Here is an 18261-nt window from a genome sequence, read left to right on the forward strand (position 1 = left end):
TACTTTTATGAAACCCTCCAGAACCTGGAGAATCCAGCATAGGTCGAAGTGAAAACGGCATCACACGGGTAGTGGAGACTGTGTGGTTGATGTGTAGCATGGCAGCCAGTTTCCTAGCGTAAAGAAACCAATCGATGCTGACATGGTAAAAAATTGTTGTGTAATTTTAGGAGTAAACAGTGGTTTATTAATTAATAATCGTTTAACTCGCGTCACGGTGGTGTCGGAAACTGGGTATCCGCTGACCTCTCCTTTTAATTTGCAAATGCCATGAAGGCAACGTGTAGTTTGTTACCCACATAATATATGACAGTCGGCTGAATATCCTTAGAGAAACCAAACCATCCTCTCAGTAACACCCTAGTCTGCATTTTAAAGGCATAAGACAACAGGAACTAGCATTTTTTTTGTAATAAAAGCGTTACTCTATGCTTGGACTTCAAATGTGAAAAATGTGTACCCTACGGCTACGGCGGGGCTATTCGAAGTGTAAATGTCTGCTTCAAAATTACAGTTCATGATCTAAAAAAGCCAAAAAAAAAAATGTTGCGCTTGATCATGTCTTACACAGCTTGCTGTTATTGTACAATACGGGATAACTAATGTTCAGTTGTTGTTATTGACAGTGTCCTTGTGTCATGCCTAACAAGTCTGCTGAAAGCAGATGTATGGTGTTTTACATTGGAAAACTGCAGAAGAAGTCTTCAGAAGAAAAACTGTTTTATCAACTTGCTTACAAGTCTCTCCATAAAGTCCGTTTGGGAAGGAAAACCTCTGCAGGAATTCCCCATGAGGGTGCAGAAGAGGGGTTGTTTAAGCAGTATGAGGGTGATGATACAGATAAGCAGCAGACTTACATCCAGTGGCGTGCCGCTATGGAGATGGATATACTGGCCAGGCTAACAGCTGGTCACAGAACAACGATCTACATCCAGCCAATAGGCACTATCCCGGCATCAGTGCTAAACTTCTCCCTAGAGATTAACAATGAATGCATGCCTCTGTTAGACATTCTCAGATGCTTTACAGAGATTTTTTTCACACCAAAGCAGGCGACTGTTTTACCAGCAGTCCACATCTCTGAAGCAGGCTGGGTCATCGGGGAACGGACAAGTAAGCTGACAGGAGAACCTCAGCTGTTGGTCCGCGACTTTTATCCGTATCTGTTTAAGCGCGTGCCGAGGGATGGCGTCTGCATCATGGGGTTGTCCTGGCTGGACCTCTACCCGTGTGACAAGCTGAACTTTGTCCTGGGCGAGTCCTCGTGTGCTCATAAAGCAGGTGTGTTCTCTTTTGGGAGATTTGATTCCAGAGTACCCCAGCAACCTTCAGAGGGTGTGGCAGTAGATGGTCCTATGTTGTGGCAACTTCTGAAGGTGAGAGATTGGCTCGGTAGTCCAGCAAAGTGAATGTCAGAATGTTAAATAAGGAGAGGGATCATTTAGCTCATTGAATTAATGTTTGTTGTAATGTACACTGTATGATGACGTGTTCTGTGCAGAACGAAATGTGTAAAATTCAGAGATAAAAGGTTAAAACAGGCATCCTTAAAACCAAGACAGTACAGGTTAGGGTAGTTATTTCTTTAGAGGATTACTGAAATTTACCAGCTTGTACTGGAAATAGAAATGCATTCCATCCTCCCTCACTCAATCACTTTGGTGTAACAGGGTAATGGAGAGACAGGCTTTCTTGTAATGCATGTTATGTTCAGCTAAGGGAGCTGTTTTATTTCTGATTATCAGAGGGGTAATGCATACTAGCTGTAAAGTCTATTTGTCAGCTACATCCTGTTTTTGGCAGCACATCGCAGTGACCCAGTAGCCTTGCACCAATGCAGTTGCTGTGAATTCCAATCCTGCTCATGCTGGCTTCCTCTCCTCTTCCTCTCTGCCCGGTTTCCACCCATCATAATGTTGGCCACCCTTGTATAAGTAAAGTATTCTTGATTGCGGTCTAAAACATGTCAGATAAATCAGTTCTTTTTTTTTGTGGGAGGCATGGTGGTTAGATGGTTTGAACATTGACATAACTTGCAGGCAATTAGGTGCAGGACTGAGAGGATGCTTATTCAAAGTGCAGTGGTATCAGCCAGTTTTGAGCAATAAAACGTGTGCTATATCCAGAAAGTTTATTCCCTGATAACAGTAAAACTGTTACTTTGAAACACTCTCTTATAGGGGAGTTTTGAGTTAAAATTCTTTTATCGCTTTTGCGTCCTACTGTATTATGTGACCTGTCAAAATTATTACGCAATTACTATTGATCACATTTAATATAACATGGGCTTGTGAAAAAAGTTTCAGAAAAAGTTTTTTAGAGTAGAAATTAAGGAGCTGAATGTGAACTTGAGAAGTTTCTAACGGAAAGAGGTATCAGTTGTGCCTCTCAAACACAGATAAGTAATCAGTAAATTAATGTCAACAAAGGTTCCCTAACACTTTTCACAAGTCACATGAATGCATGATACAGTAGAGGTTTTTTATGAACAGACATGAGGTCCCTCACTGGCTTATTTGCCTAAGCAATATTTTTGCCGGAGTTGACAAACTCTTTTCGCCTTAAATCTTAAATCAAGATGTTTTTCCGGTACCATTCTGTGCTATAGTGAGGTCTTCTGACGTTTCCTTCTGTCCTAAACTTTTACACATAAGTGAAGAACACTTTGAGTACTGCTTTAAAAACCAATCAGATAAAGTCAGTCACAGTTTTCTTCTTTAATTCTAATACATTTAATACATGGATTGTATTTTCAGACACTAACACATGAAGTGTGTCATCTGTTACGTCTGGAGCATTGCCCGTTTTTCTGGTGCACGATGAATGCAAGCCACACAGTGAGAGAGGCCATGGAGCAGCCATTATTCCTCTGTCCTGTGTGCATGAGGAAAGTCCAGAAGGTGTGTCGCTTTAGTCTTCTGGAACGTTACACAAACATGTCCACCTTCCTGAAACAGGTCAATCAACAATGTCAGTTTGTGAAATTTATGGAGTCCATAGAATGGCTGGAAAAAGTGATGAACTTCTTAATGCAGACAAATAATCCCAGATAATAGGCCTGATAAAGTGCAGTGTTCTATTTTGTATATGCATACTGAATGGTGCTGTAAATGGAATTTATGCATACAATCATTATGAAAATGATGCTACAAATGATTTGTTCATGTCATTAAAAGATGCAACTTTCATAAAACTGTGCAGATTATTTCTCTATGCCACTTAGTTCTCTCAGAATGTTTCAAAATATTTGTTGAAAAGGCTGAAGAATTCGGGAATCGGCCATGTTTTGTTCTGACATTCTTGTGAGCTTAACGTTTAATGTGGAATTCTCAGTTATCTGCATGATGTAATTTACTTTCAACTGCAGTGTCTCGGTTATGCATCATCACCCAAAACTAAAAAGTATGCTTTTTAGACTTTTGAGATACTTTATCGATGTATATATGCATGTACCATTTGATCTGGCATTAGTTTGCTACTACACATGGCTTTGTCACAGGATTTTGGCCTGAATTATAACTGTAAGCGTTACCAAGTGCTACGGAAAGCAGGTTACCCTACTCCTGTGTTAGATTTTGAGTGAGTGAGTGATTGCTTGGGGTTTAACGTCATACTCAACAATTTTTCAGTCATATGACGACGAAGGAATCTTTAGGGTGCATGTATGTGTAATATGCCTCCTTGTTGCAGGATGGATTTCCACCAGTCTTTTATTTAGTGCTGCTTCACTGAGACGGCTTACCGAAGGCAAGTAAGCTGCCCCGCCCGAGCCATTATACTGATACAGGTCAACCAGTCGTTGGACTATCCCCTTCATGCTGAACGCCAAGCGAGGAAGTTACAACTTCCTCTTTTAAAGTCTTAGGTGTGACTCGATCAAGGATTGATCCTGGATCTACTGGTCCCAAAGCGGACGTCAGATTTTGAACTTATAAACTGTCATTTATGGCAAGACATACGACTACAGTGAACGTTGGCCAATTTCACACAACACATAACCACATCATCAACAACACACATGGTTCGTTGTGATCACAGGGGACACAGAAGACACAAATTTCACAATGAAATACATGTTTTATTGAAATGCCAATGGCATAATTTTTATTTCAGAAGTTTTTTAATAGCTACAAAAGATAGGAATGAATGTGCATGTAAATGATTTTCATCCAGGTGCCCAATATTTCTAGTAGAATTATTTTGAGATCAATAAAGTTACATGTACATCAGTACAGTGAAGTGTACATCAGTACAGTTACACGTACCTCAGTAAAGTTACATGTACATTAGTACAGTTACACGTACCTCAGTAAAGTTACATGTACATCAGTACAGTTACACGTACATCAGTACAGTTAAGTGTACATCAGTAAAGTTACATGTACATCAGTACAGTTACATTTACATGTACATCAGTATAGTTACGTGTACATCAGTACAGTTACATTTATATGTACATCAGAACAGTTACATGTGCATCAGTACAGTTACAGTTACGTGCACATCATTACAGTTACACGTACCTCAGTAAAGTCACATGTACATCAGTAAGTTACGTGTACATCAGTACAGTTACATGTACATCAATTGAACATGTTGCATGCCACCAGCAGGAAATACTTGTACTAATAAGAAATTGTAAGCCTATTGAAAGCATTTTCGTAATTATTGTTCAAAACTGTATTTTTAGAAATTCTCGATTCTCATTAAACTGAAAACAATTCTTAAGTATTAGGTATAGCATTCAAGGGGAAGCAAATCAGCAAAAATTCACCATATTTTGACAGGTCATATTACATATTTATATACTGGGATTAAGATAAACGTCTATTTTAATACCAGTTACACATAACTGGAAGAACTGAATGAATCATTGAATTACTAATCATAACCAAATGAAGGCTTTCGTCAATGAAAAAGTTAAGGAACACCTATGACTCATGACTATGTTGTTCAGAATCACAGTTGTAATGAGGCCATCATTAATAATGTGTTTCTTGGGCGTAACAAAACCAGCCCTCTAAAAAAAGGGCCCAACTCTTAATTTTTAAATTTTACCCCAATTTTAATTTTCTATAAAATCCCAATCTTTGTATCACAAAAAAATGACAAAGAATTCACTACCAATCATGCTAATGTACCCTATGTTTTGCTGATATGGTAGAGTTATGCTCAACAGCGAATTTTCCAAGGATGACATGATGACCATTACCATGAGGAAGAGGAGTGGCTACAGGTGAATATCAGATTATTTCCTGCTGGCCATGCCAGGCTTGTGTGTCAAACCCCGTCTGGAATAACCTTTGCTACATACAATTTTGACAGGGCTTCTGCTAGTATTTGTGAAAATATACATAAAAATGTAAGGATTTGGCTGCATAATAAGTCAGGATATAAGTACATTTTATGAATCAGTTAACATTCAGCTATAGTATTTACACATCAACAATAACATATATGATGTCAAACCCCGGGTCAGGTCATATCAAAGACCTTAAAAATGGTACTTGCTGTTACCTCGCTTGGTGCTCAGTGCTTAGAGTTTAGCGCAAGGAAACATTACTGGTTGATCCGGTGTCAGTATCACTTGACTGGGTTGGGTATCATGTCTGGTGTCTTCGGCATGATACTTCAGTGGAGGCAGCACTTTGGCAGCATCGACTCGCTCTATCAGAAGAGACACATTACATATGCGCATACCTAATGACTCTTGACTGAAAAATTGATAAGCACGACGTTAAACCCTAAGCATACATGCATGCATATATGGTGTACATTCAAAAAACAAAAAAAAGTCGTCGGCAAATGTCACGTTTTTGTACGTCAATCTGTGATGTACTGATGGTTGCACAGATACAAATATATACAACGTACATGGATATTTATAATCAAACACAGCTGTGACTATCTTAATACTACTCTTGTAGCTACAACTCCCACACTAACATGATTAAACCACACAAGAGCAATTAACCCACAAAGAATTCACCCGTAAAATGTTAGCTCCATGTAAACAACTATCTCATATGATTTTAAGATGATGAAAAGTTTAAAATAAAACAAAAGTATAAAGACAACCTGATCTACAATGACAATGAATGACAACCCTCACCTTACTGAAACAAGCAACAAGGTAACAGCAAAAAGTAATTATTTCTACTTTGGTCGTGTAAGACAGTTTCACCCACCAATTAATCACACTGACATGTGACCATACATTTAGCATATCCTCATATGAAATAAGGTGATGTTTTAAGATGCCTTTGTGATTATGTATGCAAATAATGTTTCAGGTATGTTCCAGATTCTCTCAGAATAATAGACTCCGTATATAAATATGATCCTCACAGTCACAGCCCTCTGATCACGTACTAACATGTATGTACATATAAATATATTTATGTTCTAACATGATCACAAATAAATACATTTGTATCAAACAAAAATGAGTTGTTTCACTCTGGCTTGTCTCTCCAAACAATGTGTAGTAGTTTGTTCATGCAATGAATAAAAACAGTGCTGCTTGTGGAAACGGCACATCAGCAAAATTATCCTTGGACATAACTCAGCCTTTACGTTGTATGCATTAGTACTAGCAGCAATATGACAAAACAGTTTGACACAATAAATTGTCTCAGTAGCTCAAACATATGACAAAATGACACTTTTCTACTTATCTAATAATCAGCACCAGAAATCCATTTGACATTTAATAGTTTTAGTGTAAATCTTCCTTTTAGTTATGTATGTTATATCAGCGTCATTACCTTCATGTCAGATACCAAAGTTTTTATTGACTAATTTCAACCACTGCTTCAACGCCGCTCACTCCAGAACGATATCTGTGGAGCCATTGTTTTACATCAAAACCAGAGATGATAGAAATACATGTGTGTTATCATTAAAATACATGGATTTCAATCATTTTGTTGTTTTGCATTAGCCAAAGGGTCACATGGTCACATTTTACACTATTTTGACGCAGACGAAAATGAATCGCACAGGTGCAAAATCGTCAGTGAAAACCAGCGGGGAGTGCTTAATTAAGTTCTTCGTGTATACATGTGAACTGGATCTTTTTTGTGTCACTTTTGCAGACACAAAGGACAATTATCACATTTTGGACCCCTAAAGAAGGAATTGCTTGGATAAACCCAGCCTTATGACGAGCACACAGGAATGAACTGCTCCTGAACAAGAACATTTAAATATATTTGACTAAGACAACAACATAAGTGGAGGTCATTTGAATAAAACACATGTACATGCAGTGGTATGAAAGACGGAAAAATCCTTCTTGGATATGTTTATCATCAATCTAAGACATTATTATGCAAAGATTATGTAAAAGTAATAGAATTCCAAAAGAAAAAAGGCTACATGTCAAATAACAAGCACAGACAAAGAGTGACCAAGTATAGCGTTAATTGAGCAAAGCATTGTTCATGTAAATTAAAATAGACCTATAGAAGAATGGAAATTTCTTATCATGTATTTCATTTTTGGCACTGTGTATTGTCAGTCTATGCCAACCATATAAAACTATGACCTGACTGGGCTGAGTATGTGTAACAATGTTTAGTTCCTAGACACGGAGGATTATTTAGGTTGCTTTTTACAAGGCCTTTGATCCCATCAAGAGCATCAAGAGAATGATAACCATCGCCATGACAACAAGGCCCAAGAGAATATCAGGGGAGACAAGCCAGAGTAGGAACCGTCAGACATCCAGAACTGTGTCTTTGCTGCTAGGGCTGGGGTTGTCACTGTCACCAGGTGTGTCTGCAGGGCGGGGTTGCCGGCGGCGACTGTACTGACGCTGGACTGCTTCAATCTGAAAACACACCCGCAAGTACATGTACTCCAAATATCAACATATTTACATGTAGTTATCCATAAATCGCAATGGAAGTCAAAATTCCCTAACCTTTATATATAACTGCCAGTGAATGTTTGTGATTTTTATCAACACATATTTTAAATGAAGCCAGTAATGTCTAGTTTGTATGGAAATACCCTAAATCTTCAACCCTTTCAACTGCCTTTGCAATTAATATTTTGACACATTCTGTGAGCACCATGGGTGTAGAGAAATAAATTGCACAGTTTTGTGAAGCAGGCATCTTGAGTTACATAAACAAATCATTTTAGTGCCATTTTCATAATAGTTTTATGCAAAAATTCCACTTAAAAGTGCTTTAGTGAATGAAAAGGTTGATGACGTACAGTATATGGACTTATAGTAAATACTATCAGAAAAATCTTGAGAGATATAACATACAGACATTAACAGAGCTGACACTGCGCAGTAGATGTTTTACTCCAACACACCTACTATTTATACATCTGAGTCCACTTTCCCAACACTTTGTAAGTCATATTTTTTGTAAAAGACACTGTCTAGGTTACAGTGCCATAAGGCAACGTCATTTACCAGAAATGTTATGAAAACTTGATAAACAAAGATTTGAGAAAGAGGACCCAGTAGGTTGTGTCACTGAAATACTATAACATTGCATGCAGGTATAATAACATGTGAAGCTTTAATAATGTAGACAGCTTATATTTTACCTTATATAGCAGAGAAAAGAAGGCATGGACATGCATCTTAAATGTAATGACTTGATGTACATGTAGGTAAAATCAGGGGCTATATGTTCTTCATGATTAACTTTTAGAAATCACTGAATTTGACTACATGTATTTCATGCTTAACTTTTAGCAAGCACAGAATCTGACTAAATGTTCTTTACACTTAACATTTAGCAAGCACAGAATCTGACTAAATGTTCTTTACACTTAACATTTAGCAAGCACAGAATCTGACTAAATGTTCTTTACACTTAACATTTAGCAAGCACATAATTTGAGAAGAGCAGATAAAAGCATGTCACATTACCTTGTCTCCAAAGAAGGATATGATGGCAAACAGCACCAACAATACCAAGGCAATATTAGTCCAAAATTTCAGCCAATCCCGATATTTCTTCCTAGAAATTAAACTCACCATTTTAATGTACATTTATACGTGTCAGTAAATGGCTAAATACAACCCACTGGTTTACAGAATATAAAAACTGAACTCATAAACCTGAAGTCAAAAATTCATCAAAACGTAATTTTACATGCCCTGCTGGGAAGCATTATATCATACCACTGATCATAGCTTAAAATGTTAAATTTATTATTAATTTGATTGATGCTTTAATTGAAATCACCTGATCTACATAATGCCAAGACATCACAACTGTCTAAAATGACAAATATCAGACAGATTATAAATTCTATAATTACATCACATAAAAGCTCAAACCATTTCCTATACAATGAACTTTCCTTCACTCTCACCCAAGAGTCTCTGATGAACAATCCCCATTTTCTCAGTTTATCTACACTCTCCACTCCCTCAGTTAATCAATTCTCACCATTCCCTCAGTTCATCAACACTCACCATTCCCTCAATTAATCAATTCTCATCATTCCCTCAGTTCCTCAACACTCTCCATTTCCTCAGTCCATCAACACTTAACACTCCCTCAGTTCATCAACATTTACCACTGACCCTCAGTTCATCAACATTTACCACTGACCCTCAGTTCATCAATATTTACCACTGACTCCCTTAGTTCATCAACATTTACCACTGACTCCCTCAGTTCATCAACATTTACCACTGACTCCCTCAGTTCATCAACATTTACCACTGACTCCCTCAGTTCATCTACATTTACCACTAACTCCCTCAGTTCAACAACACTTACCATTCCCTCAGTTCGTTCATGCTGAGAAATCGGTTCCTATAATCTGGTGGTAGCTCAAACTGGGAGGGGATTGGGAACATGGACTCGTAAAAATCCACAAGGACTGCTTTAACCTGGGGAATAAATGAACGTTTGACATTGCACTACACACATTTGCTTTTCGCATGCGGAAAGGTCGAGGAATCAGGGTAATATATAATATACTTGGTACAGACACATAAAATACAGGCCAGAAGAATCACTTACATGTAAGTACCTTCATACAACACAATGGCCACACACTAGGTTTGGATATACATATATACATCATCACAAAATATCAGATCTAACATAAGCCTCCTTAAACAGAGTTTACCATACACACGCTACACCATTGGGTGATACATTGTGATCAGGCTGAGAGGGTCCCTACAGTTGTGTCTCCACAGATATGCAATTTAATTTGCATTAACCTTTATCTGGTTAATAGACTTCTGGCGTTCGCTCATGCGATTCCTTGTCACATTCAATACAGTGTTTCCACGGCCTGTGCACTGACAAATGCATTTACCTGTATGATTCTACTATCACTTCAATCTACTCCAGCAATAAATCCTCGTCCAATGTGATCAGGCAATTATGCCGAGTCCGTAAACACTCCATTGTATTCAATATGCAATTCCCATTCTCAAAAGAACAATCAAACACACAATAGAAAGCCGGCTAGCATTAGTGGTCACTTCATCAGTGACTGATTCTTACAGAGAGGGATCTACTTTTCAGGTAAAATACTAGACACTGATGCTCACCGTTTTTGCTTCCTCAGATTCATGGTCTATGTTATCATTCAAGCAAATAAATTTTCTGAAAAAAAAAAGTTAGACAACACACTGAATATTGACCAGGCATGCATCAAATATCTACTTAATATATGTGAGTCAGGAATTCTTTGCAAAAAACATTATTTTTTTAAAATATAAGAAACCAAAAACAGTATTTCAACATGACTGACAATAATGAATCCATTAGAGAAACCAACATCTACAACATTCCTCATCAAAATGCTGCTCATTCTAACAAATTTACTTGCCAGGGGATACATGCCCCGTGTCCACAGCTGATTAAAGTTTTACCATTAAAATTTTGCACAGACAAATGGGCATATTATCTTACTTTGGGTTTTTGCGAATATCATCCAGCTGGCCAACCACACTTGACACATTGGTTTTGATCATTTTGAAGGCCACTTCAGAGTCATCGCCCACCACTTCATACCTGGGAGGAAAATTTACAGAAGAAATTTTATTGTCACAATCTTAGATGTATTAAAATTCAGATGTTTATAGAGAAAAAACATCTTAACACATGTCTCTTTGACCTTTGTGGTAATTTAACACTAAAAACAGAATATAAGCAGGCCTTTGGGAATTACAAAAGCCGTGGCTAAAACCTTCCAATATGGTGGTAAGTAGCAAAATGTCCTAAATGGAAGATGAAAGATGAACTCACTGGTACAGAGGTTGAGGTTTGAAGTTCTTAGCTAGCAGTTCTTTAATCTCCTCACAGTTAATGAAGAGGTTTCGGGTGACTTGAGGCTGGGACCAAAACAGAAGTTTAAGACAGTATTTAATAATACACAAAACACAGGACAGTCAGATTATATCTTTTACTGCTGCAAGAGGACATGCTCAACATAAACATACCCAAACTTTTGTTTTACAGAAGTAGAGCAACACTGAAAATTAAGATATTACACTAACTATACAATTAGCTACATACAATGCAGCTAATTAAATTTCTACACTGAACAATAACTGCAAAAATCTAGATAATCAGGAAAATTCACTGACAAATGAGTCTCAAAAGTGTTTCCGCATACAAACTCTTTATCGCTGAAGGCAAAAAAAAGGTCCTAGAGTACCACGTGACTTGTCAAAAATGTCAGGCAACAATTCTTCTTGATTATATTTATTCTAAAATGGACATTTACAATAAGAAGTTTCACAAAAATGAAAAACTTGAGGAGTAAAGGTAAGAGGTGTCATTTGTGTTTCCAAAAGAAGGGAGATGAATGTCAACTATAGTTGCCTAACCTTTTTGATAAATCACATTATATACAGTAGGACTTTTTTTACTCTTGGCGACAAAAGATTTCGATTTGGAAACTTCTATATTCCAAGTATACATCATTGTATTGATGAACAGTGAACTTCACCCCTTAATCATACAAACACTGTCCAAAATTCTGTCCATACCATGTCTGCCACATAGTAGCTCTCTTTAGGGGGCTCTGGCACTTCCTTGGTTAGCTGCTCAGGTAAATACTTGGAACAGTTCATCATAACATTCTCCAGGCCTGTCAAAGTCTGTCAACACAAAACACAAAGGTAAATCCTGCAATCATCTACCTATCCCACTTAATGAAATCATTCTTAACACAAGGCAATTTTCCATCAAACTTCAGCTTAGTAATACATGTAAATACATGATCAGGCATGGTTTTATTATTTTCTTTACATTTATCAAATGATCTGATTAAACCAAGAATATTATACTATTCTGACAAGTCAGGTGCACTGTGGACTATACACCACCTTGCTTCACCATGTAACCAATAAACCTCTTCAAACTACGCCTGAACCAATGATCTCTGGATGTACAGAATCACACCATCTCTCACCAAGGGAGGATTAGTTAGAGAGAGAGAGAGACACTTTAGAATGTATGTAATGTAATTCTTCAACCTTTTTGCAAGGTGGTTTATTCAAGCATGTTCTGAAGGCATTATTCTGTGTAGACTGATAAAATTATACTTCTCGTGAATCACTGAAATTTGCTAATTAGAACAAAGTGTCTAAAAGTCATATTAAAATATGCACAAATTTCATTGGAAGTTGCTGTGGCATGCAAAAAAGTTGAGGCATTAGAGTATGTACGTATGTTTGGGTTTTATGCCATACTTAACAACAGTACAGTCATGTGACCACAACGACTCTGAGGTGTGTGTACATGTACTGTCTTCTTGTGGCAGGGTGGTTCAATACCGTCATTGTACACCACTGAAGTATCATGCCTGGGACAGCAGATATGGAACCCCACTCAGACACATTCTACAGAATCAGTCCAACCAGTCCTGTTTCCTTTTTCTAACCTCTCAGTGCTAAGTGTCAGAGACACCTTGGACAAATGAGCCAATGAAGAGACATCTATCTTTACAGTTAAAGTTCCATTTATATTAAGACTACCACAATACCTGACGGCATATAGACTGACCCATTACTCTTTCCATGAAGAACCATCACCAATCAACAGAAAGTCAAGATTTTTTTTAACTTGATATAGGTCCGTCATCTATCACAGTTTGTCATACAGCCTAAAAGATGAGGTCAATCCAGTTTCTTCTCTGTTATCATGGAGACACTGAAAAGACCAATTGCTACCACTGATCATTGTCAACTAACCTGCAGGTCTAGAGGCAGACTGTACAATCTTGTGGCCAGTGTACGGATCTCACGGTCAGATAACACCCTGAAAAGGGAATCAAATGTTATTCATTTATTTGGTTAGTTGTTGTTTCAGGCCATACCCAAGAATTTGTTACTTACATATATATATATGCTGGGGTTGGTTTTATGGGTAGAAGATACAAGAGTGCCAGGGGGTAAACCATAGTCGTTCAACAAGATAATGACTTGAATGTCCCATAAATGACACACAGACCTGCACGTCATATTGGCTGTTTGGTAATATTTCACTCATCCGATGACGGTAGGAGGAAACCGGCACATGGTGGAAACCCACAACCATCCACCTGATACGGACCTTTCCACATACAATACACTGGCATAACAGTGTACATTGTCAATACATGATGGTGACCTTGTGAGAAGGGCCTTGCCTTGATTTATCCGTGTCCATCATATCAAAGATTTCTGCAGCTGTGACATTCCTCGTCACTCCCATCAGGTAGTAGAAGTAGGAGAATGCAAATTGCATGTCAGTGGAGCTGCGGACACGGTGAGCGGAGGTCACATCCCACTCCTCTGGGAACCTGGGTACACAGAAACACATGCACATATCAGACATTCCATATTCAGTTATTGTAGATGGCTTCTGAAGTCATCCACTTTTGTATTCAATTTTTTCATCTTTACTTTTTTTATTTTTAAGGTTCAGATTTCAACAACTGCAAATTTCTGCCAAACTCTTATACTCCATTCAGTCCAGTTCCAGAGAGACTTCATATTTGTTTATTTATAATATTTAACTGGTGTTTTACAGGCTGCTCGAGACACAAAGGTGGCCAGTACTATTGTGGGAAGAAACCGTGAAGGCCGAGGATCCAGAGCCATGATGCTGCACTAGCACACTACGCAATAAGCCTAAGAGGCCCTTTTGGGACACATTAATAATAAGAATAAAGGACCAGGAACAGATAAGAGTCCCAATGTTCATCTCTGAACTGAAGAGCAAAAACACTTCTACAGGAAGCATGACAATCTGTACCTAACGATGATGTTTTAAGGTAATCTAGTAAAATTGGATTCTGTCTCTTCTCCTGACCTTTTGTGTAATTCTGTCATAATGTGCTTGTCAATCATATGTGGCATGTGGGAGGGAACCTTTCTGGCCGAGTATCCAAACACTTTGTTATATATCTTGTTGACATGGCGAAGTGAGTCAGCAAACTGGGATAGTGATCTGCCTGATGTCCGGCCATTTGACGTGTACTCCTGCTGTTGCATTAGTTCAGCCTTTTTCTGTAGCAGAAAAAAAATAATTGTCAGTAATAGCACAGCTGTCATTTACTGCAAAAATCCACATAAGCTAAAAATACTGGTCAGATATATTTTAATGTCAGTCTCATCAAAAAAATATTTCGTGATAAAAAATGTTCTGTTAACTGTAAGACTGTTACTTCCTTCCAATCAAACAAAGACTTCCAACAGATTTGTCCACACCTACGTTATTTTAAATATTGATTTATCTGATTGTTTAGCACAGTACTCAAAAATTTTGGATTTATGCAGTGGCGGTCAATTTTATGGGTGGAGCAAACCTGAATGCCTGGTGTAAACCAGTGACAACTGGCAAGTTACTGAGCTGCTTTTCCACAAACAGATATTCACAACAAGCGTTGGACTGTGCAAACAGTCACACTAGCACAGTCAACTGTCACCAAACTCCCATAAACAGTGAGACCTGGGTATGTCCAACAAGACAAGCACCAATAACCCCTCGACCATGATCAGTTCCCCTATACATGCTGCATGTTATTTGTAAATGCAGCAGTATAAATGTGTCTCTTACACTTACTTCTTCACCTAGAAAATCTTCAACAATTTACATCAGAAAGCGCTAAAATACTGGAGTCATCATTGGACATGATTTTTCACGTGATCTTTGTTAAATCTCACACGTCAATTCACTGGGCTATATTGGACATCATTATACTGATGATGGGGATTTCCCTGTTACGTGAATATGCCCTATGACACAAGGAAGTTAATCGTACCTTCTGTAACTCTACAAACATCCCTGATCGCTCCCATTTGAAACCTCCAGGCTTGAACAGGTTTTCTAATGCCACACCTGGTGGAAGGTTGTCTCCCTTGTTTGATGTGTTAGAGGAAGCTGAGTGAAATGGCTGTCCATAGTTAGGAAACAGATCTGAGGTCCATCCCTCTGGCCTGTTTGATTGGATTATGGAGAGCAGAGAGCGGTGACTTCCATGGACTCGCTCGTCTCTATCATACAATTTTTCCTCTCCCTTTTCTTGCTCCTTGCCCACTTCTGACTCCTTCCCATCCTGCACTGGATCCTTGCCAAGCCGTGACTCCTTCCCATCCTGCACTGGTTCTTTGCCCAGCTGTGACTTCTTCCCATCCTGCACTGGATCCTTGCCCAGCCGTGACTCCTTGCCATCCTGTACTGGATCCTTGCCCAGCTGTGACTCCTTCCCATCCTGCACTGGTTCTTTGCCCAGCTGTGACTCTTTGCCATCCTGTACTGGATCCTTGCTCAGCCGTGACTCCTTCCCATCCTGTACTGCTTCCTTGCCCAGCTGCGAATCCTTACCAGTCTGCACTTGTTCCTTGGCCAGGTGTGACACGTCTTTCTGGACTTGCTCCTTGCCTATCTTTGTCTCCTTCACTTCATGCACTTGCTCCTTCCCCCGCTGCTGTTCCCCGTGAAACAGGTTATTCTTCAGCACCTGTTCATCAAAAGCAGCATCAGATGCTCTGGCTTGTTTTTGTGAATTCAGTTTCTGCCAAATGGACGACTTAAGTTGGTTGAAACCTTTCTCTGTAATATCGCCTGTAAAACATAACACAGAAAAAATGGAAACTAAATCACAGTATTAAAAGTTTACACGGTAGAACATATACTGCCATCACACTTCGTTGTAATGATAAGTTGTCCCAACCATAGATCTCGGTGTATGAAATTACTTTGAACCAATGACTAGCTTGATTTGCTAATCCATACCAGCCTGAACACGGGTTGTCATAGCAACTGTCTCAGTCTGCTATGCATCATTTGTGGCCATCGCTGTATAAACCCTGACAAGCAACACCCAAGTGACCAAAAGAAATTTTAAACTTTCAGAAGTGCTGTCATGACCTACTTGTACAAAGTGGGCAATTGAGGTGAATTACCAGACATCAGGAACATGGGACCTGATACACAATAAATAGTGTATATTTGGCTGCAAAATTCCTTGTTTTCAGTAGGATATCCCACCTTCCAAATAAACATGAAAACACACTTCTAGGACCAACACAGCTCTCAGAAGCAAGCAAAATGAGCACCTCTGTCATGGACAAAATTTATGCTTTATTACAGTGATCAGAAATGCTTTAATCTGTTCTGCATATTCAAATTATTTTGATTCTTAATAAGAAACTACTCCCCAAGAATAAAATAGACCGTTTCCATTTTCTTAACTTATGATTAAATATAAAATGGTACACGGCAAGAGGGATAATACAAAACATTGTTATCACACCCACACGTAACTACCACTGTGCAAATCAGTCCCAGAGGAAGATCAACCAAGAGATTGTTTGATGTCTTCTCCAGACAGAGGGTATTAGCGAGTGCGTACTCTCCCACAAGCTGGCCACCACAACTACTTGACTCCCTAAGCTATGTTACACGACTAGACCTTAAATGTGATGCTGGTCTAGCTTTGGCAGTTTGCCCTTACCCTCATCAAACTGTGCCTTAGCCTCCTCCCACTCAGCCTTCAGGTCCTCTGGCAGCTCAAGGGCGGACAGATTCACGGACTTTATGTTACGGTCTGGCACATCTACATGTACTTTGTCCAACTTCATATGTGGTGCCCTGCAACACACAAACCCATGGGTAAAATGCCACTTTCTAAATCTTCATATTTTTTTCCACAGGCGAAGCTTAAACATGAAAAAATTCGTATGAACACTCAAGACGAAAAAACATTGTATCTGACACACTCTGGTTTTTTTATTCACACAATTGTAAATCCTCAACCGTTTCGATTTCTGATACACTTTTTTCAGAGGGATTTATGCATACAATTATTACGAAAAGGACACCAAAATTGATTTATTTGTGTCACTTAAGATGGAAACTTCATAAAACTGTGCAGATTAATTTCTCTACACCCCAAAGTTCTCTCAGAATGTTTCAAACCATTGGTCGTAGTGATAGTAGAAAAGGCTGAAGAAGTAGGGTACTTAAAGAATGTATAATATTTTCAATGTTTTCCACTTTAGCCGTGAGATTTATAGGCGAGTTAATCCAGAGTGGGCAGCACAAACTATTAGCCCTTGCCAGGTACCAGACAAAATTCCTGACTTAATGCTGCAGCCCAGCCAATGAGAACTAGATGAAGTTTTTTTACCTCATTGGTCAGGGTCATCACAATCAGACTGTACCTTTCTCTCTGTGGGATATCCTCAAATACAAACACTGGCTGGTCTGTAACATTTATAGCTTTGACAATTTCTGTGCTATTGTCAGCCACAGTTTCTTTCTTGCCTTCTTTTGCTGCCACATGGGTGTCATTCTTGTCAGCTTTTGGAATGACTTTTGGGTCAACCACCATGGTGAAGTTGTACTGCAACAGAGATTATTGGGGAGGTAGTTACTCAGTAAGAAAAAAAAAAAAGCCAACCAGTTCAAAAGTTCCAGTTTTAGTTTATATCCTGGACGGCTGTAAAACTCTTAGCAAGCACTACACAATCACTGACAAGTTGTAAATATACCCTAATTCTTCAATCTTTTCCCATATGAACGAGCAACTTTCAGTGCAATTTATGCATGTTTATAATTTGATTTTGGACTACATTAGTTGGATTGGCCCATTTCAGGACTTCACAAAAAGTATAATTTTATCAGTCTACACAGAATAATGTGCTCAGAAGTTGCTTGAATGAACACCTTACAAACACGTGAAATGGTTGAAGAATTACAGTATATCTGATGGTAAAAAGGTACAAGGTAAGTTTGAAGAGAAAATCTGGAATTTGTTTTGCAT

At 38.5% G+C, this 18261-nt stretch overlaps 2 protein-coding genes across 2 annotated transcripts in view; one reads left to right on the top strand and one right to left on the bottom strand.

Moving 5' to 3' along the window:
• The first annotated feature begins 30 nt into the window (after window positions 1-30).
• LOC135467258 (archaemetzincin-2-like) lies at window positions 31-3053 on the top strand. The gene is made up of 3 exons (XM_064745024.1): window positions 31-145; window positions 627-1376; window positions 2757-3053. The coding sequence occupies exons 1-3, from the start codon at window positions 143-145 to the stop codon at window positions 3051-3053; spliced, it is 1050 nt and encodes a 349-aa protein (XP_064601094.1). The 5' UTR covers window positions 31-142.
• A 4039-nt stretch (window positions 3054-7092) lies between these two features.
• LOC135466378 (N-acetylglucosamine-1-phosphotransferase subunits alpha/beta-like) overlaps window positions 7093-18261 on the bottom strand; it is a 32549-nt gene continuing 21380 nt past the window's right edge. The window contains exons 18-30 of the mRNA XM_064743823.1: window positions 17660-17841; window positions 16951-17087; window positions 15256-16058; window positions 14304-14500; window positions 13639-13791; window positions 13202-13268; window positions 11996-12106; window positions 11250-11335; window positions 10914-11015; window positions 10550-10604; window positions 9762-9874; window positions 8900-8990; window positions 7093-7834 (exon numbers count right to left, since the gene is read on the bottom strand). Coding sequence (XP_064599893.1) covers window positions 7721-7834; window positions 8900-8990; window positions 9762-9874; window positions 10550-10604; window positions 10914-11015; window positions 11250-11335; window positions 11996-12106; window positions 13202-13268; window positions 13639-13791; window positions 14304-14500; window positions 15256-16058; window positions 16951-17087; window positions 17660-17841 — 2211 coding nt within the window. The 3' untranslated portion in view covers window positions 7093-7720. The remainder of the gene's footprint in view (window positions 7835-8899; window positions 8991-9761; window positions 9875-10549; window positions 10605-10913; window positions 11016-11249; window positions 11336-11995; window positions 12107-13201; window positions 13269-13638; window positions 13792-14303; window positions 14501-15255; window positions 16059-16950; window positions 17088-17659; window positions 17842-18261) is intronic.

This window comes from Liolophura sinensis, chromosome 6 (assembly GCF_032854445.1).
Source record: "Liolophura sinensis isolate JHLJ2023 chromosome 6, CUHK_Ljap_v2, whole genome shotgun sequence".
Taxonomy (NCBI): Eukaryota; Metazoa; Mollusca; class Polyplacophora; order Chitonida; family Chitonidae; genus Liolophura; species Liolophura sinensis.